The 27778-nt window shown below is 41.3% G+C and overlaps 1 protein-coding gene across 3 annotated transcripts; it reads right to left on the bottom strand.

The window, feature by feature from the left end:
- Nucleotides 1–71: 71 nt before the first annotated feature.
- MPZL3 (myelin protein zero like 3) lies at nt 72–27463 on the bottom strand. Of its 3 annotated transcripts, none has more exons than XM_027563606.1 (6): nt 27078–27463; nt 13656–13822; nt 9957–10167; nt 7520–7685; nt 5676–5736; nt 72–2907 (listed from the first exon to the last, which is right to left on the bottom strand). In XM_027563606.1, the coding sequence occupies exons 1-6, from the start codon at nt 27148–27150 to the stop codon at nt 2881–2883; spliced, it is 705 nt and encodes a 234-aa protein (XP_027419407.1). In that variant the 5' UTR covers nt 27151–27463; the 3' UTR covers nt 72–2880. The 3 variants fall into 3 exon arrangements, with proteins under 3 accessions (XP_027419407.1, XP_027419408.1, XP_027419409.1); XM_027563607.1 differs by lacking the exon at nt 27078–27463 and adding an exon at nt 26954–27037 and having other exon boundaries at nt 13656–13796; XM_027563608.1 differs by lacking the exons at nt 72–2907; nt 5676–5736 and adding an exon at nt 7138–7202.
- Between the last annotated feature and the right edge of the window lie 315 nt (nt 27464–27778).

The following is a 27778-nucleotide window of genomic DNA, read 5'->3' as shown; positions in this document are numbered from 1 at the left end:
AAAATCATAAACCACCTCCCTTCTCTTTCACATGATGGCTCTAGTCTTATATGTACACACACACCAAAAAGTAGCCAGAAAGTGCAAAGAAGTTTATTAACTATGATGTGGTAAAGATCTCAAGAGTTACAACGTCTGTGCATATGACCCAATAGTGCATATCCTCCTACAAAAATTAACAAACAAGAAACAAAGTGAAATGCAGCAGGTAACAGTCCAATACTAGAGTCAAAAGGATGGAGTTTCCTCTTCTAGCAGCAAAGTTTTAATTGTGCAATTAAATGAGAGTCTTGTGCCACACATTATTGGTCTTCTTACAACTCCTGTTTGGAATCATAACCGAGTAACACACAAGAACATGCAGTCTCAGGATTTGGCCACCAGAATTTTTTCTAAACAAGGACATGAAACATTCCCTCGTGAAGCACAGAGCCCAGTTTAAGGGCTGCAGAGAATGTGCCCCCCAAGAAGCTTGAGGTACTAGGTCACATGGGAAACACAAAACATTTTATAAGTTCACATTTGGTAACAGAATTAAGAGCTCAATGCACAAAACTCATAAAAGCAATGTAGCCACAAGTAAAGACTTCAGCAGCCAAAAGAAAAATTCTGAAAGGCTTTTAACCCGCTCTGAAGGTTCAGAATTCAATTCCGTTTCTAGACAAGGCTGGTCTCCATAAAGTGTGATAAGAACTCATGGAGAAGCAAAATGAAAAAAATAAAAAGAGACAGTAGCACCTTAGAAAATATTAAAACAGTAAGTTAAAAAAAAAACACTTTATCTTCCTTTCATCCTTAAAAGGCAGGTATCCAAACACTGCTTTGTGCTTCTTTGAAGAAAAAAAAGAGCTGTAATTTAGACCCCAATAAAAGGGCTGAAGAAGGAGACTGAGAGCAACCTTAAGACTGTGATGTGACCACAAATCCATGGAACAGACTAGTGGTCAACTTACTCTCCTACCCTGAAGGATTGCATCATTTGGTCACTTAAAAAGGAAGGAACTGATTCAAACCATGATCAAGGCTACAAAATAACATGGCCAGGCAGTCACACAGCACTATTTACCTAAATTGATAAACATATCCCGCTGGATGAATCCTTATAACATGCCTGAAAGGAAACTGCCAGAAAACTCAGTCAAAACTGGTCCTTTATTGAATGGGATATAACTTTCCCTGGATTCCTGTAACATCATCTCTTTCTCAAAGAATAAGGACCCACAAGAAGTCTATCTCACAACTAGATCTCTATCTTTTAAATGTCCTAGAGCCCAAATTATCTACTCTTGTTGCTCAAACTGTTTTCCTTTCTGCCTTGAGGTGTCAGACTAGACTGTCTCACTAGATTGGCCCCAGACAACCGCATACTTTACAAGTAGCCCAAGACTGTAAGACTTAACCACTGTAGATGCAGATGACAATCTTGCTTCTGCCTCTTCTTTCTTATATGATCAGAGGTAAATCATAACATCTATTAACTAATCAGACTTTCTCATTAATGGACTAGATTAACATAAAAGGCCAGGCCAAATCTATGAGACAGAATAACCTAAATTTTTAAAAATAGATCTTGGCAAAAAAATATAAAAGTGATTTTTGTACAGCATACAGTGCATTGTGCTATAATATGGAAACCTCCTGAGTCACTAGCAAAGAATCACAGAAAGGGGCTATCCTGTTAAAAGAATCAAATTATGAGACACATTTTTTGTCTCTCATAATTAAGAAGCAAATTCTATCCCTCTATTACAGAGGACTAGACAGTCAACCCTTCCTGATATGTCATACATATTTCTTAATGGCTTATAGAAAATCCCATGTAAATTAATATTTGAAATAATGTGGTGCAGTAGAATGGAGGAACTTGATAGAAGATATCGAGAGAACAGAAGAAGGAACTATAAGTTGTGTACACCCTCACTTCCTTATCTCAAATATTATGCAAAAAAGGATTTATAAATACCTTCTTTCACTCATATTTTCTGCATTTTAGAAGAAAATTTTTAAGAACAGCATAGGTTAAAAGAGATTTCATTGCAAATAACTGGTAAAGTTATTCTACTTATCCCCACTAAAAACCCTATGAAGAGTTTTTCTTGCCTCTGATCTGAAAGGTCAAGAAGGAAACCATAAACCACTCAGCTGTAAGAAAGTAAAATAACAAATTGCACCTAGTGAGAAAAAGAAGGGAACCCCTCCATCTCAGCATTTCTTAATTGTAAATTGTTGACACTTTAATACTTTAGAAACTCAGTCAAATAAACCACTGACTCCCAATCCCACCATCTCTAAAAAACTGGGGTTATACACTCCAAGCCTCCCAAACACAACTGATGATGAGATAATTAAACCAATGAGTATATGCTGTAGGCTAACTCACAGCTGAAAATATTCATGGAGCAAAAAACAAAGAATATCCCCAAAAAACATTTTGTCCAGGAGCACATCAGGAAGCTCTAAGATCCATTTCATTAAATACATACATACATATATGTGTGTGTGTGTGTGTGTGTTTCAGCAGTGTGGCCAACATCTAGGATTCTCCCTCATAAAAACTGGAAGAAAACATGTAATACATTCAAGAGCAAAGACTAAACAAAAAGTTATCTACTTAGGAAAAGAATTCCTTCATTCAATTAGAGTATAAGTTATTAACAGGGGTAGTTATGAGTCTCTTCTGAGAGTTTTTGAACAGTTTATAAATACAAAAAGAATATTTCTTCAATAAATAAGTCACTCCTAAAGTCTTTACTGATGACTTCCAGGATTCTCCACCATTATTGTCCAAGCCAGCTCCACTTCTCTAGGAGGATTTAGCTGCCAGTGGAATGAAACATTTTCTGTTGTTAGGTGACTCTTCTTCAATCATGCAAACTTCCATCAATATGTCTCTTCATAGTCTGAATCCTGGAAAGGAAAGAATAGTAGTTGTGGTGTGTATATGAAGTACATGCCACAGTCAGAATTCAGGTAAAGACCATACGGAAGAGCCCCCCAAATGGAACTCAGCTAGGGGCTTCATTAAGAGTAAAACGGCACTGACTCAATCCACCTAAATTTACTAAGTATTTCAAATTTAATATATCCAAACTCAGCTCCTGATCTTCTGCCTAAAACTTGTTCCAGCCACAGGCTTGTACATATTAGAAAATGGCAACTCTATTCTACCATTTGCTCAGGTCAAGAACTTTGGATTTATCCTTAACTTTTGTTCACAGACACATGCAACTCATCAAGAAGTCCTTCTGGCTTTACCTACAAACTATAACCAGAGAACAACCACTTCTCACCATCCCCACTACCACCGTCTTGGTCCAGATCAACACCCTTTTCCCTCATCTCCATTATTGCTAAAGTCTCCTAAATGGACTGTGTTTCTGTCATGGTCCCTCACCACCTGTTTTCAACACAGAAGCCAGAATGACATTTTTAGCACTTAAATCAGTTCAGCGTTCTCTTTGCAAAAACCTCCAGTGGATTCTGTTTCAGTAAGATTCAAAGTCTAGGTCATTACAGTCATGCAACGTTGTATAAGATATGACGTTATCTCTCTGAAGAAATGCTATTCTTTGCCTTGCTCTCTTCATTCCTGCCACACTGGTCTCCATGCTGTTCCTAGAACATGCCAATCATGGCCACTCCCCGGGGTCTTTGCGCCAACCATTTCCTCTGCCTAGAATAATGCTCCTCCATGGTAGCCATGTCTCTTGCTTCTTGTTTTGGATGTCTATTTAAATAGTGTCTCAATAAAGATGCCCCCAACCATCCTATTTTTTTTGGCCACAGCATATGGCTTATGGGATCTTAGTTCTCCAACCAGGGATTGAACCTGGTCCACAACAGTGAAGGTGTCTAGTCCTAACCACTAGGACCACTAGGGAATTCCCCCAACCATCCTATTTAGTACCATACCCCCTTCTCTAGCCATTCCATCTCCTCTTCCTATTTTATTTTTTCTCTATAGCATGAAGCACTATCTGAGACACCATGGGAAATAGATGGGGAAACAGTGGAAACAGTGTCAGACTTTATTTTGGGGGGCTCCAAAATCACTCCAGATGGTGACTGCAGCCATGAAACTAAAAGACGCTTACTCCTTGGAAGATAAGTTATGTCCAACCTAGATAGCATATTCAAAAGCAGAGATACTACTTTGCCAACAAAGGTCCGTCTAGTCAAGGCTATGGTTTTTCCTGTGGTCATGTATGGATGTGAGAGTTGGACTGTGAAGAAAGCTGAGCGCTGAAGAATTGATGCTTTTGAACTGTGGTGTTGGAGAGGACTCTTGAGAGTCCCTTGGACTGCAAGGAGATCCAACCAGTCCATTCTAAGGAGATCAGCCCTGGGATTTCTTTGGAAGGAATGATGCTAAAGCTGAAACTCCAGTACTTTGGCCACCTCATGCGAAGAGTTGACTCATTGGAAAAGACTCTGATGCTGGGAGGGATTGGGGGCAGGAGGAGAAGGGGACGACAGAGGATGAGATGGCTGGATGGCATCACTGACTCGATAGACGTGAGTCTGAGTGAACTCTGGGAGTTGGTGATGGACAGGGGGGCCTGGCATGCTGCGATTCATGGGGTCGCAAAGAGTCGGACACGACTGAGCAACTGAACTGAACTGAACATTTCAACTGTGTCCTGGAGGATGAGACATAACTAGCAATGTTGTGTAGTTTCAGGTGTACAGCAAAGTGATTCTTTTTCTTTTTAATTTTTACCTTATATTGGAATATAGTTGATTAACAATGCTGTATTAGTTTCAGAAAAATGATTCTTTTTCCTCTGTTTTTTAAGTTTTTATTCTATCTTGGAATATAGTTGATTAAAAATGTTGTGTTAGTTTCAGGACATTAGCTTATTTTGTTTCATCAAAATATTCAAATCCCAAAGGGTTTTAATTAGATTTTATCCACTGGCACTATCCACCTTTCTCTCATCAGAGAAGCCACTTATAATACGCAAGTACATGAGAGAAAGAGAAACAAAGAACACTGTGATGAGTAATTGGGCTGTAGTCATCTGGCCAAGTGCTGAGCTTAGCAGTAAGTACAAAGAAGGCTCCAGCTTAAACCCTGAAATGACAGGTATACTTCATATTAGATCATGAGTTGCTTTTGACCTGTTTCCAACAGTACTACATCAGAAAGCCTCTCCTCCTAGGATCCTGGGGCAGCCACGCAAGCCTACCAGTCACAGCAAGTGCTTTCCGCAATTTCAATCAAAACTCAAGCCTTCCAACATGGGTATTTCTTATGGACAAAACAATCAAGTCATCTAAATGGTGATATCACTCTAATTTCCTGGGAAAAACTGAGGCTCAGCAGAAAAGCTCAGTTCCACTGGCTTTAGGTTGAGCCAGTTCAGCCAGCTCTCCCACTATGACCTTAGCAACACAGGACACTCCTCTTTCAGGATGCTCCCTGTTAGTCAGCAGAGGCTGCCTACACAGTCCCCTTCCCTAACCTAAGGACACCACTCAGTGCCCACAAGACAGAAAATAAAATAGTGGTTAGAACTGGGAAGGGTCCCCTGAGACTAAAATGCTCTGGGCAAAGACCTTGGTTCATACTTTGCTGTAGACCTACCTGCATGTCCCCTGCTTCTCTGAGGACAAAGGATTACCTTAATTAAGCAGGAAAATAAAGTATGAACAGTGAAATGGCATGGGCTTACCACACACTCGGCACAACGAACACAGAACTTCGCCATGCAGTCATCCCCCTCCTGGTCAGTGCTGTAGAAAGAGGACAGACCAAATATGGACAGTCACCATCCTTGGTAGTGACTGTTAAGAGGACAAGTATTGAAGTCAGACGGGTGTGGTTTTAAATTCCAGTTCTGCCACTTACTAACAGGGTGACTGGGCAAATTATTTAAGCTCCAGGAGCCTGTTTCCTCATCTACAAAATGCAGGTATTACCAGCTACACTTAAAGGATAGTGGTGAGGAGTATATGCAAAATAAAAACATGTAAATCATGGGCCACAGTGCTTGGCACATAGTAAGTGCTCAATAAATAAGAGCTAGTGGCAACTGTTCATTTAGAAATATACTCAGCATCAATCATGTCTGGGCACTGTTCCTTGAGCTCATGATTTCCTGAGGGTGAAAGACCCATTAGAACGTAACAAGTATGTCACAATACAATGTGATAAATGTTTTCACAGAGTTAAAATCAAACTGTTGCAGCAGCAAAGGGGAGAGAGAGATTAGTTTACCCTGAAAGAGTCAGGGAAATTCAAGAGAAGGAGAAGCTGCAGCAGGGTCTTGGAAGATAAGGAAGAGTTTTCCAGGCAAACAAGGGAAGGAGGGAGGGGAATCCAGGTGAGAGGGAAAGCACATTGAAAAAAAATTTTTTTAATATCTAAATAGGGCTTCCTTGGTGGTCTAGTGGTTAAGAATCTGCCTTGCAATGCCAGGGACACCAGTTCAGTCCCTGGTCTGGGAAGATCCCACATGCTGTGAGGCAACTAGGCCCATGTGCTACAACTACTGAGCCTACGCTCTAGAGCCCATGCTCTGCAATAGCAGAAGCCACCACAGTGAGAAGCCCGTGCACCAGCACTGGAGAGTAGCCCCCGCTGGCTGCAACTAGAGAAAGCCTGTGCACAGCAACAAAGACCCAGAGCAACCAAATAAATAAATAGTTATTTTTAAAGATCTAAATGAGTATACTGGGTTTGGAGAAGGAAACAGCTCACTGGAACCAATGAGAAGAAATAGCAAGAAACAATGTGGTTCAGGCTTAGATCATAAGGAGGTCTTATTGGACCATACTTAGAAATAGACATTTTAGTTATTTTTTACCAAGAGTTCTTTGCCTTGTGGGAGGCCACAGATTCCTTTAAAGGGGACTCTTACTCCCATTATATAAATGTGTACATGCATACACACACACAGAGAAAGATTTTAGACTCTCTCAAAGTCAGATTTTTCTCCCAAGGTTCCAAGCCCCTGAAATTGACAATGGAGAATCAACAGAGTTTTATGTAGACTTTTGCTACCTTTTTTTTTTTTTTTTTAGTGGATTTGTTCTTAGGGAAAATACTGGATCACACCTGCTCACCTGCTTTTGATAATCAGAATCCAGTTAACCTCTTTGGAGCATTTGCTGACCAAGAATAGTGCTCGCTTATTTAAATTATGTTGCCCTCCATGGCTGTTCTAAAGCCTCTCTCACTGCTCAGGCATTTCTGTCAGCTTGGTGCCAAAACAAGGAAAAGGAAAAAATAATTGACTTGGTGATCTCCTGTTCATTTGGAAAGAATTAGAGATTCATTTCAGAATTTACCCTCTGAACCACAGCACTGTACAATCTTATTTCCAAAAAAAAGAGACTAGGACCATGCTATTAACTCCTCTATCTCTTTCTCTCCAAATTAATATCCACAAATTTCCCTTTCAGCAGAACTGAGGTCAGCCTGGAAGAAAGGAAGGCATGGATGCAGAGGTCTGGTGCTGTCCAGAAAGCACGGCTCTGAAGAGGGTTGACGGCTCAGGACTGCAACTGGACTTACTCATCTGAAACCTCAATAGACGACTTCTTATAGCCAGACTTGCTCCTCTTCTTCAGCCCCGCAGACTTCCTTCCCATTCGCACCAGTAGCAGAATAACCACTACAGTTGAGGGAATGAAGACAAGAATGGAAAGAAGGGCCACAGAGGACAGCATCGTGCCAAAACCTGAAGGAGGAAAAGAGAAGGTAAAAGAGGATGTGCAAAGTGCTTCCTATGACATGAGATAGTCTTACTTTTGCTCCAGTTTCCTTCTGATTACAAAAGGAATGAATTCATGGTAGAAACACTAGAAAACACACAAAAATACAAAGGATTAAAATTTACCCATAATCTGGATACCTAGGATCAACATGTCAGTATCTATCTGTTCACTCTTCTTTCTAGGAGTATGTGTCTCTGTTTTATGTTTTGGGGTTTTGGCCATGAGGCAGGTGGGATCTTAGCTCCCCTGACAGGGATGGAAAACACACCCCCAGTGTTGGAAGATGAAGTCTTAACCACTGGACCACCAGGGTAATCCCCAGGAGTATGTGGGTATGAGTGGGAATACAGGGAGGAGACTATATGTTCAGAAGTGTAGACCATACTTTACATACTTTTTCTAACCTCTTTTTTATTTACTATATAAATATTTTCCATAAATATTCCATCCATGTGTGATTTTTTTCCATTTTATTTATTTTTTTCATTGGAGTATAATTGGTGGCTTCCTTGGTGATTCAGACAGTAAAGAGTCCACCTGCAGTCCAGGAGACTCGGGTTCAATCCCTGGGTTGGGAAGATCCCCTGGAGAAGGAAATGGCAACCTTCTCAAGTATTCCTGCCTGGAGAATCCCATGGACAGAGGAGACTGGCGGGCTACAGTCCATGGGGTCACAAAGAGTCAGATATGACTGACTAACACACACATGATTTCTTTACAATGGTGTGCTAGTTTCTGCTGTGCAACAGTGTGAATCAGCTGTGTGTCCGTATCTCCCTCCCCTCTGAGCCCCCCTCCCTCCTCCAGGCCATCAGTGCCGAACTGGGCTCCCTGTGCCCCACAGCACTTTCCCACTAGCTGTCTATTTTGCCCGTGGTGTGCACGTGTGTCAACGCCACTCTTCCAGTTCACTCCACCCTCTCCTGCTCCCACTGTGTCCACAAAGTCCATTCTCCAAGTCTGCATCTCTTTTCCTGCCCTGTAAATAGCTTCATCAGTCCAACTGTGACTTTTTTTAAGGGCTGCATGCCCTTCACTTCAGTCGTGTCCGACTCTGTGCAACCCCATAGATGGCAGCCCACCAGGCTCCCCCGTCTCTGGGATTCTCCAGGCAAGAACACTGGAGTGGTTTGCCATTTCCTTCTCCAATGCAGGAAAGTGAAAAGTGAAAGTGAAGTCCCTCAGTCATGTCCGACTCCTAGCGACCCCATGGACTGCAGCCCACCAGGCTCCTCCATCCATGGGATTTTCCAGGCAAGAGTACTGGAGTGGGGTGCCATTGCCTTCTCCAAAGGGCTGCATAGTATTCTGCATATTGAATAATTTATTGAATTAATCAGCTAACGCTGGATATTCAAGTTGTTTCCAATTTTTGAATCTATCAGTTATGTAGCGATGATCATCCTTGTATATAAACGTTCATACTTAGCCCTATTTTTTAAAACAGTTTAAAATGGAATTGCTGGATCAAAGGATATATAATTTTAAGGTATCTGATTTATACTATCAAACAGTCTGCCAGAAAAACTATACCAGTATCTACTCCCACCAGCAGTATGAATGTGCCCATATCTTTTAAATCTATGAGTTGTCCTAAAAAATAAAGAGAAAGGGAAGGGGGAAAGAGACAGAGACATACAGAAAGATTTGAGAAATGACAAAGTAGCTATAATGAACCATAATGCAGGTCTCTATCTCTAAATCTTTGGTTCAAATCCAAATAAGGACTAGAATGACCACTCAATAGTCACCAGGGAATGGTGGAAGAAAAAAGGTCAGTCCTTATCCCACTCATGTTTCACACCGAATGCAAACAGCTGCTCTTTGCAACAGAAAAGAAATGTGCAGCCTCCATATTTAAAGGAAGTACCCTTTCAAGACTCAGGCAAAAACACAGTCTCATAACTGAGGGTATGAACATATTAGGGAAACCAGAATGACATGTTTCACACAGATAGCAACCCTCCATTTACTCAGGGGTTTCATTACATTCCACAAGACTCTGGTCACCTGAAATGAAAATTTAAAGAAGAATCATGGTGAAACTGACGATATTTGGGGGAAAAAAAAGCTTTAGTTTGCAAAATAAAGAACTCATCTTCAAAGACAATTCAAGATGGCAGAATGTTCTGATAAAGATAAGGTAAGTTCTGCTTATCACTGATCTCTCCACAAACCACCACAGAAGTCCCAGAGCACTCACTGCAGCACAAGGTTGGTAGCAGTTAGCTTACCCCGTTCTGTGACTGTCAGCTCTGTCGCCGGAATATTATGGTGCACGTCTGGGGGGTTTTTCACAGCACAGCTGAATGTCCCATTGTCCTTCATGGTAGGATTGCTTATGCTTATGGATGCATCCCCTTTGTACACATCTCCAACCCAGGATATCCGATCCCGAAAAGTGCCCGCTGTGGTTGGGTACTGGAAAGACTGATAATGAAAAATCTAGGAAAGCAACACCATGAGAAAAAAAAAAAGAGTTAATATGGACAATGCAATGAAACGTAAATCTAAGTAGGTCCAAAATAAAATACAAATGTATAATGGGTTTTCCCAGTTGGACAATTTTTTCTTACACTTTGTTCACTTCTGTACTATAGGTTAAAAAGACAGGTTTATGAAACTTGTCCCCAAAATAGTCCTAATGAAAGAATCCAAAGATTCTGATTCTCAAACCTCTTCTCCCCAAAGTACTAAAGTAGTAGGTCTCAATTAGGGGCAATTTTACCCTCAAGACATTTGGCACCATCTGGAGATATTGTTTGTTGTACTACTGGTATCTGGAGGGTAAAGGCCAGGGGATATTGCTGAAAATCCTACAGTGCATAGGCTAGCCCCACACAACAAAGAATTATCTGCATCAAAGTGCCAATAGTGCCAAAGTCGATAAATCCTATCCTAAAGCAGCACCTACTATCATATGGTACTTCATAGGGTGCGATCAATCTCTACACATTCACTCATCTGACCTTCACAACAACACTGAACTACCCACGGGGCAGACGGGGAAACAAGGCCAAAAACAGAAAATTAAGTGAGTTACTCAAAGGCACACAACGAATAAGTGGGAACAGAGAGATTTTTCATTTATCCTCAAAATCACCAAGAGACTATAACATAAGCCTCTCTCAAGTCATCTATCTTGGAAATTAATAAAACCCCAAGTCAGATGTGTGATTTGTACTCAATGAATATACACTGAATTAAAACAACACTGCTTCAGATTGGTGATCACATACCTAATCGCCAAAAAACACCTCATTACACCTGATGGTAGGTTGGGCAGGCCCTACAATACAATATCATCTTTCTCTCTTTTGCAAGACTCTAGCCTTTCCTCGTTCTTTTCTTACTTGGTATCCTCCCCACTTAGGAGCCCAGGCTTTTACAAACTGCATTGCCCAATTTTGAAAAGCAATTTCCCAGAGAGGACACTAAATCACTTCCTGGTTCAGGCATTCATTCAATGAATACTTGTTGCACACCTACTACATGCCCTTAGTCACTGTGTTTAGCAAAATGATACAGTGGGATTAGGGCAGGAATTTACCAGCTAGTGGGAAATACAGATATTAGTAAACAATATCTGTTTACTAATTGATTTACACAGCTGGAACACTCTTTGAGTGTTCCAAAGAGGGAGGTAAAGAATACCTATCACAGATTATCAGCATCAGCATAAAAGGGTTTAAAACTCCTTATTGACAAAACAATTTTTGTTCAGAAAACAAAGATCATGGCATCCGGTCCCATCACTTCATGGCAAATAGATGGAGAAACAGTGAAAACAGTGGCAGACTATTTGGGGGGTTCCAAAATCACTGCAGATGGTGATTGCAGCCATGAAATTAAAAGACACTTACTCCTTGGAAGAAAAATTATGACCAACTTAGACAGCATATTAAAAAGCAGAGACATTACTTTGCCAACAAAGGTCATAGTTAAGGCTATGGTTTTTCCAGTAGTCATGTATAGATGTGAGAGTTGGACTATAAAGAAAGCTGAGTGCTGAAGAATTGATGCTTTTGAACTGTGGTGTTGGAGAAGACTCTTGAGAGTCCCTTGGACTGCAAGGAGATCCAACCAGTCCATCCTAAAGGAGATTAGTCCTGAGTGTTCATTGGAAGGACTGATGCTGAAGCTGAAACTCCAATACTTTGGCCACCTGATGAGAAGAGCTGACTCATTTGAAAAGACACTGATGCTGGGAAAGATTGTAGGCAAGAGGAGAAGGGGACGACAGAGGATGAGATGGTTGGATGGCATCACCGACTCAGTGGACATGAGTTTGAGTAAACTCTGGGAGTTGGTAATGGACAGGGAGGCCTGGTGTGCTGCAGTCCATGGGGTCCCAAAGAGTTGGACACGACTGAGTGACTGAACTGAACTGACTGACAAAACAAAGCCTACTGTGAATCTTCAAGATTAATCTAACCTGTAAATTTCCAGTTAAACTAGTGATATTCAAATCCTGTTATCTGATTAGTTTGATAGAATCCTGACTGAGCACATAACTGCAACATAGCATAATGCAAACTTTAAGGGTCCAATAATTCCAGCTTGGGTGTGTTTGCTGATTTCCTGACTAGCCTCACAAAAAGCAGCATCATATGAGAACTGCTGTTTGCATTTCAGGTTTCTACCCCTAGAAAATCCCCATTGTTTATTCTGTCCTACTTTTGGCCAAGGAAGAAGAGTCATATAAAGCCAGCCATAGTTTCCTGCCCACTCAAAATAAAGTGACCTATTTTAAGTCTAAAGAAAAAGGGACTGCAAATACAGCCTTGCTTCCCTCACTGGAGCCACCGTCACTAGAACACCCTACCGGGACACCTACTGTAGCTACTGGGAGATGCTACATGGCATTCAATAATGGCTCCTAAAACAAAGTCCAAAGCTTACACATTAAAATCAAAGAGAAAGTACTTCCAGTGAGGGAAATAGGATAACAAATGAAGGATACTTTCAAAAACACAATCTTACATACCGCTATGACATTCACATTCTTAATAAAATGTATCCTGACCTAGGATGTTGCTGAAAGCATACGGAGAAAGTATTTTTTAATAGCATTGCAATCTTCAATTAGACATCCACAATGGATTTGAGCCATAAACGTGTTTTATATGTGTGATTAAAATATATTGCTTCTAATATTTCAAGACCAAATGTCACCAACAGCATCTGTCATCAACATAAGGTGCCACCACTTCCTTCAAAGGGAGCTATGTAAATCAATGCAGATGTTTATACACTGGAGAAGATGCCAAGATAAATCTACACAGTACCGATATGCAAACAGATACACCCACAGAGATGACCTCACATGACAGGAAATGAGCAGTATTAAGTGAAAGGATGTCTAAGACTGAGACCTGTAGAATTTTTCTATCCAACAGCCTGGAGGTACCCTTTTTGTACAACAAATCTGAAACTCAAGCTATGAAGCCAAGCAAAATGAAACAACAAAGGGGAAACAAAATTAAACCACATTTCCTCTGAGTTTCTGACTGGTTTTTTCCTATAGCATATTTGCAAGATTCTTATGTAGAAGAAAAAGCCCTCCATGACCAAAAATGGCTGTCATACAGAGTAGAAGCTCATCTCCTTCTATTTAATAGAAGCTCATCTTCTATTTGAAGATGAGAAGGCCTAAAGTATGCCTGTGACTTAGAATAAAAGGGTTCCAGAGTTGTTGACCACAGAAAGCTCAAGGAAAGAGCCTTAAAGTATACACTTACTGGGATTTCCCTGGTGGTCTAGTAGTTAAGAATCCACCTTGCAACGCAGGGGACGTGGGTTCTATCCCTGGTTGGGAAACTAAGACCCCACGTGCTGTGAGGCAACTAAGACCACGTGCCACAACTAAAGAGCCCATGTGAGTCAACACAGCCAAATAAATGAATGCTGTAAAAATTAAAGTGTACACTTACTGATTCTGTGCGACTGCTGCTCGGAGGCCGGTATGTCCAGTCTATGGTGAGTTTGTCTGTGATAGAAGAGGATGACTTGAAGGTGCATCTCAACTTGATATTTTCTCCAACATAACCCCGGACGTGGGCATCCGCTTTAATCTCCAGGGAAAAGATGACATAAACACCTAATCAAAGCAAGCCCAAACTTTAAAAATGTGTGCATTGGATGGAATACATAGATGTAAGTGAACAACACAGAAGCAGTAGGTATCATTTTTAGGTCTCTCATCAAAAAGCCATGGGAATAAACATCTTCTCAGGCAGGCCCAAAAGGATAGGGAGTAGATATCTACATTAATTAACAGTGGGGTGGTGGTTCATCATTTTACGAAATGAAGTCATAGAATGAAAGTCTGGGTAAAAATTTTAAACCTGGTCATACCAGCATTTTTCCAATAGACTTGTGGTTAAATTAATGATAATGAAGCATGTCAGCCCACAGAAGGCTAAAAGGCAATGCCACCCACTCCCTTGACACACTTACACTGCAGGAGTATGACAACTATTGTATCTGAGGGATTTACCCCAAATACAGTTCAGCTGTTAACCTAAAGCTATCACTGTCCCAACCACCAGCAGAAATAAGAATTGGAATTTTTTTCAAAGAATTTTATAAATCTACCTCAAGGTTCTATCTGGTTTTGTTTTGTTTTTCCCTTTCTTAAAGCCGGTTAATGAAATAGATGGGGAAACAGTGGAAACAGTGTCAGACTTTATTTTTCTGGGCTCCAAAATCACTGCAGATGGTGACTACAGCCATGAAATTAAAAGACACTTACTCCTTGGAAGGAAAGTTATGACCAACCTAGATAGCATATTCAAAAGCAGAGACATTACTTTGCCAACAAAGGTCCGTCTAGTCAAGGCTATGGTTTTTCCAGTGGTCATGTATGGATGTGAGAGTTGGACTGTGAAGAAAGCTGAGCGCCAAAGAATTGATGCTTTTGAACTGTGGTGTTGGAGAAGACTCTTGAGAGTCCCTTGGACTGCAAGGAGAACCAACCAGTCCATTCTAAGGAGATCAGCCCTGGGTATTCTTTGGAAGGAATGATGCTAAAGCTGAAACTCCAGTTCTTTGGCCACTTCATACGAAGAGTTGACTCATTGGAAAAGACTCTGATGCTGGGAGGGATTGGGGACAGGAGGAGAAGGGGACGACAGAGGATGAGATGGCTAGATGGCATCACTGACTCAATGGACGTGAGTTTGAGTGAACTCTGGGAGATGGTGATGGACAGGGAGGCCTGGAGTGCTGCGATTCATGGGGTCAAAAGAGTTGGACACAACTGAGCGACTGATCTGAATCTGAATGAATCACATATCCATTAAAAGTAAATCAGGGGCAGGAAAAAGTTTACTAAATTTGCAATTTAATGCATTTTTTTTTTTTGGCTTGGTAAGGTTCTTTTTATTTTTTTTTATTGGAGGATAATTGCTTTACAATGTTGTGTTCATTTCTGCTGCACAACAACATGATTCAGCTGTGAGTATACATGTATCCCCTCCCCCTTGCGCCTCCTCCCACTCCATCCCCCATCTCATCCTCTAGGTCATTACAGAGCTTAGTATTCCTTGCTGTACAGCTGCTTCCCACTAGCTATCTACTTTACGCATGGTAGCGTATATATGTCAGTGTCACTCATGTCAATTTGTCCCATCCTCTCCTTCCCCTGCCGTGTCCGCAAGTCCATTCTCTGCGTCACTATTTCTGCCCTGCAAATCTGTTCATCAGTACCATTTTTCTAGATTCCAAATATATGTTAATATACGATATTTTTTTCTCTTTCTGACTTACCTCACTCTGCATGGCAGCCTCTAGGCAATTTCATGCATTTTAAAATGTAAAAATAAGATATGATTTTAAAACTCTCTAGAGACTTCCTCTGTCCAAAACCACCGCCATAGATCCAACTCTGAAACCCTGTCTCCCCTAAAAGAGTTGGCATTTTCTTTGGACAATTCCCTCTACTTTCAGAGAACAGTAGTAGAAATTTCTCTCCCACTAGGGAGCCAGTTTTTAGGAAAGTAAGCCACTAGCAGTTCGTTTTTCCTGCTTCCTTCTCCACCACAATGAGCTATGATTCATATGGCAGGCCAAAGGCAGAGAGAGCTGCAAGGTTTCAAAAGAGAACAAACCCACACACCATCCTGAAAACCAGCAGTCCCTCTGGTTGAGACAGTATACAAATCCCAGCCCTATCAATTGCTGATTCTGTGGTCTTCATACTTGATTTCTTCAGCTTCTCGTTCTGGTAGGAATGAGAATAATAACACTTACCTTAGTAGGTAACTGTGAGAAATGTTTGAATTAAAACAGGTGCCACACTAAGAACCCTACCTAACCCAGAGTAAGTGATCAATGCGCATTAGCTAGCTTCATCCTTACTGCCAACTCTTTAGTTCTATCCTTAACCACCTCAGAAATGCAGAGGATACCACCCTAATGCCAGAAAGTGAAGAGGAACTAAAGAGCCTCTTGATGAGGGTGAAAGAGAAGAGTGAAAAGGATGACTTAATACTAAATATTCAAAAAACTAAGACCATGGCATCTGGTCCCATCACTTAATGGCAAACAGATGGGGGAAAAATGGAAACAGTGACAGACTTTATTTTCTTGGCTTCCAAAATCACTAAGGACAGTGACTTCAGCCATGAAATTAAAAGATACCTGTTCCTTGGAAGAAAAACTATGATAAACCTAGACACCATACTAAAAAGCAGAGACATCCCTTTGCAACAAAGATCCATATAGTCAATGCTATGGTTTACCTAGTAGTCACGTAGGGATGTGAGAGTTGGACCAAAAAGAAGGCCTAGAGGAAAAAAAAAAAAAAGACTCAGCACCGAAGAGTTGATGCTTTTGAACTGTGGTTCTGTAGAAGGCTCTTGAGAGTCCCTTGGACAGTAAGGAGATCAAACCAGTAAATCCTAAAGGAAATCAACCCTGAATATTCATTGGATGGACTGATGCTGAAGCTCCAATACTTTGGCCACCTGATATGAGGAGCTGACTCATTGCATGAGCCCCCGGTGCTGGGAAAGACTGAGGACAGGAGGAGAAGGGGGTGACAGAATGAGATGGTTGGATGGCATCATCAATTCAATGGACATGAATTTGAGCAAACTCCAGGAGATGGTGAAGGACAGGGAAGCTTGGCATGCTGCAGTCCATGGGTTGCAAAGAGTCAGACACAACTTAGCAACTGAACTGAACTGAACTTGGGCTCTCAACCTTTCTTATCACAGACATACTTATGAGTCATCCATTCCACCGCCTTTACCTCTGCTGCTTTTAATCACGTTTCTCTCTCCTCTCTGGACAATCCAGTCTGTTCACATTCCTCTTAAAAGGAGGAGACCAAGACTAAGCTCACAAGACCAAGACTAAGCCCATCCCCAAAATGAGGACTATTTTTGGCTCATCTAAAACATCCTGACTTTGCCATGCTAAACTTGTCATTCCTCCCATGCCTTTGCAAATGCTGCTACTTTGTCTGGAAAGACTTGATCCTTCAAAACCTAGTCGCTCCTAAGCCCTCACTCCTGATCCAAGATACAGGGTCTCTGTACTAAAGATGCAGCTCTAAAAACTGGAAAGCAGAAATAAATAATAAACGGATAATCTACATTCTCCTCATATCCTTTATATATTTGGATTGGCCAAAAAGGTCACTCGGGTTTTACATAAGAACTTATGGAAAAACCCAAACAAACTTTTTGACCAGCCCACTATCTTTATCTTAAAACATAAGAATACCAGAGAGATTTTAAAGTTGGGATTTAGAATTAGACAGACTTGAACTTGAGTTCTAGCCCAGCTACTTTCTGCCTATGAAATCTTGATTATAGTTACCTAACCTGTTCCAGACTCAACTTTCTCACTCTAAGTGGGAATAATAAAAAAGACCTACTTCACTGAGTCACTGGGAGGATCTAATAAGATTAAAGAAGGTAACACATAAAATGTTTAGCATAGAACCCGAAATTGAAACTTCCAATAAATGCTATTATCATTAAAATGAACACCACGAAGATTCAAAAACCTTCAGGAATTTTCTATTGGGCTATAACATAAAATCTAAATAGTGCCAATCTGGCCTCCTTCTGCTACTGTACCCACTACCCATCCCATTCCCTTCACTATGCCCAAAATGTCCTACCATTTCCCAAATTTACTATATCCTTCATGCCACTGTGACTTTCGTTGACTATGTCTTTGTCTAGAATGCTCTCCCCATCCCTACCAAACCTGCCTGGGTTGTTCCCACAACACCACATCCCCCACACCCTTCAAAACTCAGCTCAAATATCAGCTCCCTTACAATGCCCTCCCAAGTTCTCTGATGCAGTTTATTATTTTTTTCAATTTTCACATAATATTTAGCATATAGTGCTACTCAAGCATACATACCACTGTCTGTACTCAATTTGTAAAGATAATTTCCTCCATTAAATAGAAGTAACTTAAGGGCAAAATTCAGAGGAAGAGAAGCAAAGAGAGACTGAGAGAAAGAGGTGGACAGGTCACCAAAGTTCTCATATAGCAACAAAGTGTGCTTATTAGTCCCTCACTCTCCTCCTTTCCCATTTTTATAGTATTTTCAACATTTTTAAGCCTCCTAGACACCTATCTTTCCTTTGCACTGATTCAGGAAAAACAGCCTAAATGACCACGTCTAGACTATAGCTGGTATCTACTGAAGGAGAAAAATCACACCGTTGCACAAATAGTTACCATAAGAAACTCATGAATTCCATCACAGCTAAGCCTTTAATGAGGCAAGATGACTTTTTTTTTAAATTATCTAGATTTTTTTTTTTTTTTTTGCCACACTGCACAGCATGTGGGATCTTAGTTCCCTGACCAGGGATCAAACACACACTCCCTGCCCAGAGTCTTAAGCACTGGACCACCAGGGAAGTCCCAAGTTATGACGACTCTTTCACCAGCCTTGGTCAGCTCCTCTGACTCCTCAAACTTTGCCATTATCTTTTATCCCCTGTACAACCTATAAACACCTCATTCTCAAAAGAAAACATCTCTCTTCTTCAAGAAACTTGAAGCAGTACAAACTGCTTAGTCACACACCTTCCTGTGTCTGTACCCATGCCTACCTCCAATCTGAAAGGGTGTGGTGTCCCTTTTTCTATGCAAGGTCAAGCCCTTCTTCTCTGCCTGAATTCCTCCCTTCCAAGCCCTGCTCCAGAAAAAACAAAAACAAAAACAAAAACCCTCTCAATATCTTCAGCTTACCCCTTTCAAGAAGGGCGGTCTCTTCCCTCAGCCTCTAAAAACATAGGAGTCTCTCTCATCTATATAAACAAATATATAACTATTGTTACAGTATTACAGTTTCCTTAACCCTGTCATACTATTCATTACCAACCACTGCCCTCTCTTTCCTAAGCCAAGTTTGTGCAAGAGTTCTCTACATCTAACATCTCCCTTTCTTTCCTGCCTATCCACTCCTGGACCCCTACAGCACAACCTGGACTCCACTACCACTTTTAATAAAAGGTAGTATTGTCTTAAACCTGAAAAATCCAAGGGATCAAAACTGACTTTTCTCTCCTGACTTTACTGGCTCCCTCTGCAAGAGTGACCATTTGCTCCATGACCTTCTCTGTCTCAAAGTTTCCAGGATGATACTCTCATTCATTCACTCATTCTTCAAACATAGATTTATTGAGCATCTGTTTTGTGCCACCCTCTGAGTTTGAGATTAAATGTGAGCAAAATACATATACTCCCTGTTTTGGAGTTTAAAATGCAGCAGAAGGGGACTTCCCTGGTGGTCCAATGGCTACAACTCCACACTCTGGGGTTTGATCCCTGATTGCCCCACTCCAGTACTTCTGCCTGGAAAATCCCATGGACAGAGGAGCCTGGTAGGCTGCAGTCCATGGGGTCGCTAAGAGTCAGACACGACTGAGCAAGTTCACTTTCACTTTCACTTTCATGCATTGGAGAAGGAAATGGCAACCCACTCCAGTGTTCTTGCCTGGAGAATCTCAGGGACGGGGGAGCCTGGTGGGCTACCGTCTATGGGGTCGCACAGAGTCGGACATGACTTAAGCGACTTAGCAGCAGCAGCAGCAGGAAACTAGACCCCACGAGCTGCAACAAAACATCTCACATGCCACAACTAAGACCAAGTATAGCCAAATAAACAAATATTTTTTTAATGTAGCAGAAGTTCAATATACTAATCAAATAATCATAAAGACAAATGTATAATTACAAACTCTGATAAGCACTACATGGAAAAGACAAAGAGAGTGCTATGAGAACTATATCAGTTTGACAGGGGAGTAGGGAGTGGTTAATGAAAGTTTCCCTGAAAAGGAAAATTAATTTTGGGTTGAGTTCTGAAGGAAGGGTAACAACGTGAGGAGACTGGGAGCATTCCAGGCAGAGAATTCTGCATATGCAAAGGTCCTGTGCCAGAAAGAGGACAGTCAGTCAGGGAACAGAAAGAAAAGCAGAATGGCAACAACACAAAAGCACAAGAGAGAAGAATGAGACGTGACTAGGAGGTAAACTGAAACCAGATTAGGCAGGACGTTAGAGATTTGGGTCCTTATTCTCCAAGTAATGGAAGTCGTGCTTTCAAAGTGGAAAATACTTAAGTATGGGACGGAGTGAGAAGGGGCATGATGAAGTTTGCATTTTTAAAACATCACTCTAGGGAAGACACTTAGAGTGAGCCAAGAGTATATATAAAGAAATAACCTAAGAAGCTACTTAAATAGTCAAAGGGGGAAATAAGGAAAGCTTGAACTAACTTGGTGGCAGTGGACGTGGAGAGAACTCAGAAGACAACAGTACTTACAACATAAAACCAGCAAGAGCTGGTGACAGGTCATATGTGAAATGTTTGGGGAAGAGAAATGTCAAGGGTAACTCCCAAGTTTATGTCTTGGTGATACCATTCACTGACACAGGGAAGACTAGAAAAGTACCAGGCTCGGCAGGATAGAAAATGAGTTTGATTTTGGATAAGTTTAAGGTGACTTTGAGATATCCAAGGGATAATATCAGGGGCTGGGGGTGGGGAGGCAGTTGATTTAGGGCAGGGGTCAGCAAACTATGGACCATGGGCCAAATCTAGCCCACATCAAGCTTTTTTTAATCATCAATTTGCTTTATTTATTAGGATTGCAAAATGGTTATATTCTATACTATTCTCTACATTCTTTTTTAAAAACTTTTATTGTTGATTTACAATGTTGTGCTAGTTTCTGCTGTACAGCAAAGCAAATCAGTTATACGTATCAGATCAGATCAGATCAGATCAGTTGCTCAGTCGTGTCCAACTCTTTGCGACCCCATGAATCGCAGCACGCCAGGCCTCCCTGTCCATCACCAACTCCCAGAGTTCACTCAGACTCACGTCCATCGAGTCAGTGATGCCATCCAGCCATCTCATCCTCTGTCGTCCCCTTCTCCTCCTGCCCCCAATCCCTCCCAGCATCAGAGTCTTCTCCAATGAGTCAACTCTTCGCATGAGGTGGCCAAAGTACTGGAGTTTCAGCTTTAGCATCATTCCTTCCAAAGAACACCCAGGGCTGATCTCCTTAGAATGGACTGGTTGGATCTCCTTGCAGGTATTTATTTTTTTAGATTCTTTTCCCACATAGGTCATTACAGAATATTTATTAGATTTCCCCGTGATACCCAGTAGGTCCTTATTAGTTATCTATTTTATATATAGTAGTGTGTATCATAACATCTTTTTATAGATAAATTTTATTCAAACACAACCAGCTCCATTTATTTATGTATTGTGTAGGGATCCCTTTGTGCTACTCCAACAAAATTGAATAGTTGCAACAGAGATTATATAGCCTAAAAGCCTAAAATACTATCTGGCCCTTTACAAAAGTTTGCCAATCCTGGTTTATACCAAAGAAGAAATATGGATTAAAGCTATAAAATCAGAATCTCATTAGTCTCCCTCCAACCAAATCTCCACACTGTGTTACATATACATACACACGTACACACTCCACTTCTCTGAGAGTTTCTATCAAATTTCTTTCTAAGGCTCCTTTTTTCCTACCCTATCTCTTAAACATTGGTGTTGCTCAGAGTTCACCCTGAGCCCATGGTCCTGCTTTCAACATGTTCTCTTTAGACAACCTTATCCAGTTTTACAGATTTCACAACCACAAATGATTCCCCAAAGTATGTCGCCTGCCATGACCTGCCTCTGAGTGTCCAACTATTACAGGATATACTCACTTGACTATCACCACCACAGGACTCTAACCTGAAGGTAGTGAACTCTTGTTTGTTACCAGCTCAATACCCATTCCTTTCCTCATCTCCTTTCCTCACGATACCCAGATTTTCTCAGGATATCCACCTTTCCCACATAGCCCAAAAGCTTGCAGGCCTCTGTCAATGTCCAGGCAGGAAACAGAAGGCAGAGTCAGCTAAGACTTTAAAAAGTGTATGGACCACTTTTCAGAGGGACTTTTCTCAGGGTCAGGGTCAGGTCTAACTCTTATCTGTCTTTCTCAGGGTCAGATCCCCAACGAAGGCACAAAGTCTTTACCACTCCAGTCCTGAGGGGCAAAGAGAGGAAATGGTGTTACTGCAGCCTGGTAAGAGGTGGATGTGTGGCCCATTTGACAGAAGCTGTATCCACAGCCACTATCAACCATGGCACCATGACAGGGAGGGAGTATGGAAGAAAAATGTCTTTCTCCTCCTGCCTTCCAATCTCCTGCCAATGCCTCCCATTGACCAAATCTAATTGGAAGCCAGAGGACGGGAGCCTGGATGATGTAGTTTATAGGTTAGCTTTCCGGGGAGTAGGAAAAACAGAGAAGAAAAGTGAATGGATTTGGTGAGAGAACAGCAAATTAAGAATAAATAGACCCTACTTACTCCCAGCTTCCCTGGTGGCTCAGAGGTTAAACGTCTGCCTGCAATGTGGGAAACCTGGGTTCAATCCCTCGGTTGGGAAGATCCCGTGGAGAAGGAAATGGCAACCCACTCTAGTATTCTTGCCTGGAGAATCCCATGGATGGAGGAGCCTGGTGGGCTACAGTCCACAGGGTCACAAAGAGTGGGACACGACTGAGCTACTTAACTTTCACTTTTCACTTTAACTTTCACTCCCAGCTCTGGATGGTGCCTCAGACTGGCCTAAACCAATCATTACATCCAGAGGTGTGCTGGTGAAAAACTAAAAATAGAAAACCCAAGTGTGTAGAGTTTCACAATTTCTGTGGTACAGATACTCCCACCATGGCCATTTTCAAGCTACAAATGGCAAAGTCTGTGAATGCGAGTTAGGAAGACACATGCATGATCAACTCTTGAAAGCCAGTAGGAACTAGATCCAGCACACCATCCTCCTGACCACAGAGATATACCTGGGTCAACATGGGATTTAGGTTAATCTAATCAAATTTGTTTGGAAAATTACTTAATACCGCCATCCCTTGTTTATGTTTCTATGTCTGGAATTTTTCCTTACTCTCTTTCTCTACTGTTGTTGTGTTAGTAGCTCAGTCCTGTCCAACTCTTTGTGATCCCGTGGACTGTAGCCCACCAGGCTCCTCTGTCCATGGGGTAGCCAGTCCCTTCTCCAGGGGATCTTCCCAACCCAGGGAGCAAACCTGGGTCTCCTGCATTGCAGACAGATTCTTTACCATTTGAGCCACCAGGGAAGCTCCATTTTCTATTCTTCAAGACCTAACTCTTATCTGTCTTTTAAGATTTAATTTTTGAGACACCTCCAGTAAGTCTTCCCTGTATCATCTTAGCAGATTAAGGGCACCTCCTCTGTGATGTCATGGTTTCTAGTGCATTTTGCTTAGTACTAGATTCTAAAATAATCTGTTGACTTGTCTGTCTGATTCAATAGATCCTAAACTCATCCAAATGGAACCTAGCATATTATGGATGCTCAGTAATATTTATTCAATGGAAAAAACCAAGAGTTTCCCTTTACAAAATGAAAATTGCTATAAAGTAAGCATAAAAATGACAAGTTCTGAGAAAATTTTGATTAATGAATTATAGTAAGCACACCTTCAATAAAACTACCTACTAGAAACTTTCTTCTTTATAGAAACTCCATTTCCATGAACATAATTTTGCCACAAAGCGATCAATATGTAAAGTCACTTTCAGTTCAGTTCAGTCACTCAGTCGTGTCCAACTCTTTGTGACCCCATGAATTGCAGCACGCCAGGCCTTACTGAACTTTAAACACTAGATAAGCAGGTCTTCAATGTATAGTTACAGAAAAGTAACCATCTTATCCATGGTGAACTAAACAAACCTACACTAACATTGGTTCCCCTGGAGGAGAAGGGAGAAAGCCTGAAAGGAGGCATGAGGAAAGTTTCTGGAAAGTCAGTAACAACCTGCATCCTGATTTTGGCTCTGGTTAGCTAACCAGGCATGCTCAGTTTCTCAAAATTCACTAAGCTGTACACTTATGACAAGGGCACTTTCCTCTACATGTTTTACTGAAATTAAAAGTATTCTAAAATCACTGGATATAAAATAATTCATCTCTCCCACTCAAAAAAAAAATGAGAAAAAAAACATCCATCCAAAGTTACATTCATTCAGAAACTTTCACCCTAGGCCTAATGTGCTAATGGATATTTATCTTTTCCCCAGAAAGAAAAGGGTTTTCCAGGTGGTACTAGTGGTAAAGAAATTGCCTGCCAGTGCAGGAGACATGAGATGCTGATTCAATCTCTGGGTCGGTAAGATCCCCAGGAGGAAGGCGTGGCAATCCACTCCAGTATTCTTGCCTGGAAAATCCCATGGAGAGGAGCCTGGCATGCTACAGTCCATAGGATTCCAGAGTCGGACATGACTGAAGTGACTTGGGACACATGCAGAGGGAAAAGCATTTTGCCAGGTAAAAATAGCCAACAGAAGTAATATATAAATTAAAAAATTTTTTTAATCTGGGAAGAAAACAAGAAAATCATATTTAAGCATACGTAATTTTATACATGGAAGAAATGGAGAGAAATTATAAAACTCCCAATTTTATACACCCAATTTTCCAAATTACAAATCTGTCAAACTTTGATTCATAAAATTGTACACTTAGATGGAAAAGAGAAAAGTGTAAGCTCTAGGAGTCTTAATCCACTGGTTCTACATATTTGGGCTTCCTTGGTGGCTCAGACAGTAAAGAATCCGCCTGCCAAGCAGGAGACTTCTGTTCAGTCTCTGGGTCGGGAAGATGCACTGGAGAAGGAAATGGCAACCCACTCCAGTATTCTTGCCTGGAGAATCCCATAGACAGAGGAGCCTGGTAGGCTATTAACAGTCCATGGCGTCGCAAACAGTCGAACACGACTAAGCAACTAAACATCAACAACAAAAATATGAAAAGGCAAGGCAGATAACTTGGAATGAAACCAAAGTCTATTACCTAATAGACTCAAAAGTAAGACCTCCCAAAAATAGATGAACCTTGAAAACACACTAAGTGAAAAAAAAAAAAAAACCTAGTTACAAAAGAACACATATTGTACAAGTCCAATTCTATGAAATATCCAGAATAGGCAACCACAGCAGTAGAAAATAAATTGGTGTTTGCCAGGACCAGAGGAGTGGGAAGAATAAGGCATGACTATTAATGACTATGCAGTTTCTCTTTGAGATGATGCAAATGTTATAAAACTGTCGTAATAATTGCACAACTGTAAACAATACACTTTATTTTTCTTTTTTGGCTGCACTGCACAGCATGCAGAATCTTAGTTCCCTATTGTGCTCGTGCTCAGTCGTGTTCGACCCTTTGTGATCCTATGGGCTTTAGCCCACCAGGCTCCTCTGTCCATGGGATTTTCCAGACAAGAATACTGGAGTGGGGTGCCATTTCCTCCTCCAAGGGATCTTCCCAACCCAGGGATAGAACTTGAGCCTTGCGTCTCCTGCACTGCAGGTAGATTCTTTAGCACTGAACCACCACCAGAGACCAAACCCCTGCCACCTGCAGTGGAAGCAAGGAATCCTAACCACTGGACCATCCCCAAATTCCCTGAATGGTACACTTTAAATAGGTAAATCATTTGGCACATGAACTATATCTCAATATATCTGTTTTGGTTTTTCTTTTGCTTTTCAAGGCAAAAGATAAATCAACAAGTATATACAGACCATAAACTCAACTTTGAACACTTGGATTTTTTTGGCCTGCTGAATTGATGGATGTTTTTTAATGTGAAATGACTTCAAATTTGTGAGATCACCCACTATTTCTAGAATTTTTTTTTTTCAATAGGGTAATATTTGAACATTTGTGTGAGAGAGAAAGAGGGAGACAGGAAACCAGGATTATTTAGAGTGACAGCAATTCAGCCTAAATAGTATATTGCAAAATAATTTAGCTGAAAAGCTGGGAAGGATCAGGGAGTGTCCTGGCGGCATAAATACTAGTCATCATCAAATAAATAAAAACTCCCTAGCCCTACCTGCTGAGACTTACAACACCTGAAGCCTTTATGTCAAAGGTCCTCTTCAGAAATTCCCACAGGGAAATTTTTTACAAAGTTAACAATTCACTCTAATGCTAGCTCTACTAACATATGATTTCCTGGGGAAGACAAACACATACATACACAAAAATCCAGGAAATAATTGCACCCTAGATGAAGGTGATTAGGTTGACTGAAATTTATGCAACTTGAAAACTGAATGAAAGCAAAACTTATCCAAATTTTAATATTATGTCATAGAGTGAATATTAACTGATGTTTAATTAAAATTTTAACAGAATTGACATTCCCTACCTTCCATTAAAAAAAAAGAAACTGTTATTAAAATACTAAAGCAGTTGCTTTTCCTCAACAAATGCATCACTATCACGAGATCAAAGCACATCCTTTCTGCGGCTAACAAATGTTTTACTTCCTTGGCCCTGACAATCTCTTACAAAAAATAAAATTGCCAACAATCATGAATTTACTTTCCCAAAATTACTGGGACAAACTGCTGAAGACTAGAACTGTTCTCTCCTAAGCAGAAGATAAGGCCCACAAAACCACAGCCGAGTCAACCGTTGATAACTCATCACAAGATAATGCCAGGTGCCCCAAAAATCAGTGCCCTCCGTGTTTCTATCAAGTCGCGCCCTCGCCCCAATACAAGAGTCACGCAAGGTGGTCGAGCTCTCAGGGGCTCGGGAAAACACTGACAAGCAACCGAGCCCCTGCTCAGTGGGTGGTAATTCCGAGAACATCCCCCGCCACGGCCTCCCGCTTACTTCCTTCCTTCCCAGAAGCTCAGTGGGGGCTTTCCTCAGACCCCCCACCGGAACCGGAAAAGCGACCATCTTCCCCGAGCCCCCGGCCGGAAGTGTAAGTCGAGCCCGCCGCCGGCTCACTCACCCTGGAAGAACAAGACACCCAGCAGTGGGCACAGAGCGCAGCCACGGCTTCCAGGAACCCCGCTCTGCTGCATCCCGACAGGTCTCCAGAAGTTTGCACACCTTGTTTACGGCTCCCGATAACCACACAGGTAACACCGGAAGTGACGCTTGGGCGGGAGGCCGCGAGAAGACCTAAAATGGCGATTTAAGTTGCCATAGCAACGTGGCTTCTTTCCAGAGCCACACCTGGACTTGCTCACTTCCAGTCAGAGACGCTTAACTCTCAAGTAGGAGTTCATTATTCTCTTTTACTCGAAATGAAGTCGGACAGGCTTTGGAGAATTGACTTTTGTAATGGAATTCTGCAGGACTTTATCGTCTTGATCCTCTGACTCTAAGCCAGAAATCCTTTAACTCCTTACAGATTATTTTATTGAATGCTTTCGGAATAGATTTCTATGCATTTAAGAGTTCACAGGAACCCTGGAGAGTGAGTATACAGGGTCATTCAGTGAATAGATAAATTTGTATTAGGCCTTCGTGGGCAGTTTGTACAAAACTGATTTGTATTTTGTGTGTATGTGTAGCTAATACAGCATCCATCTCAGTACGTACCTAAGTTTAAATTAGGTGTCTGTTAAATTACTGGAGACTCCGGGTTCGATCCCTGGGTCTGGAAGTTCCCCTGGAGAAGTAAATGGCAACCCACACCAGTAATCT

This window comes from Bos indicus x Bos taurus, chromosome 15 (genome assembly GCF_003369695.1).
Source record: "Bos indicus x Bos taurus breed Angus x Brahman F1 hybrid chromosome 15, Bos_hybrid_MaternalHap_v2.0, whole genome shotgun sequence".
NCBI lineage: Eukaryota > Metazoa > Chordata > Mammalia > Artiodactyla > Bovidae > Bos > Bos indicus x Bos taurus.
This window is presented reverse-complemented; position numbering and strand designations above follow the sequence as displayed.

What these genes read in the sequence shown, in the direction of transcription:
- MPZL3 (XM_027563606.1), bottom strand. Translation starts at nt 27,150, where the DNA reads ATGCAGCAGAGCGGGGTTCCTGGAAGCCGTGGCTGCGCTCTGTGCCCA. An exon ending in TCTATTGAGGTTTCAGATGA is followed by an intron (nt 5,737 to 7,519) that starts GTAAGTCCAGTT and finishes CTCTTTCTACAG; the next exon opens with CACTGACCAGGAGGGGGATG. An exon ending in TTCGTTGTGCCGAGTGTGTG is followed by an intron (nt 2,908 to 5,675) that starts GTAAGCCCATGC and finishes TTTCCTTTCCAG; the next exon opens with GATTCAGACTATGAAGAGAC.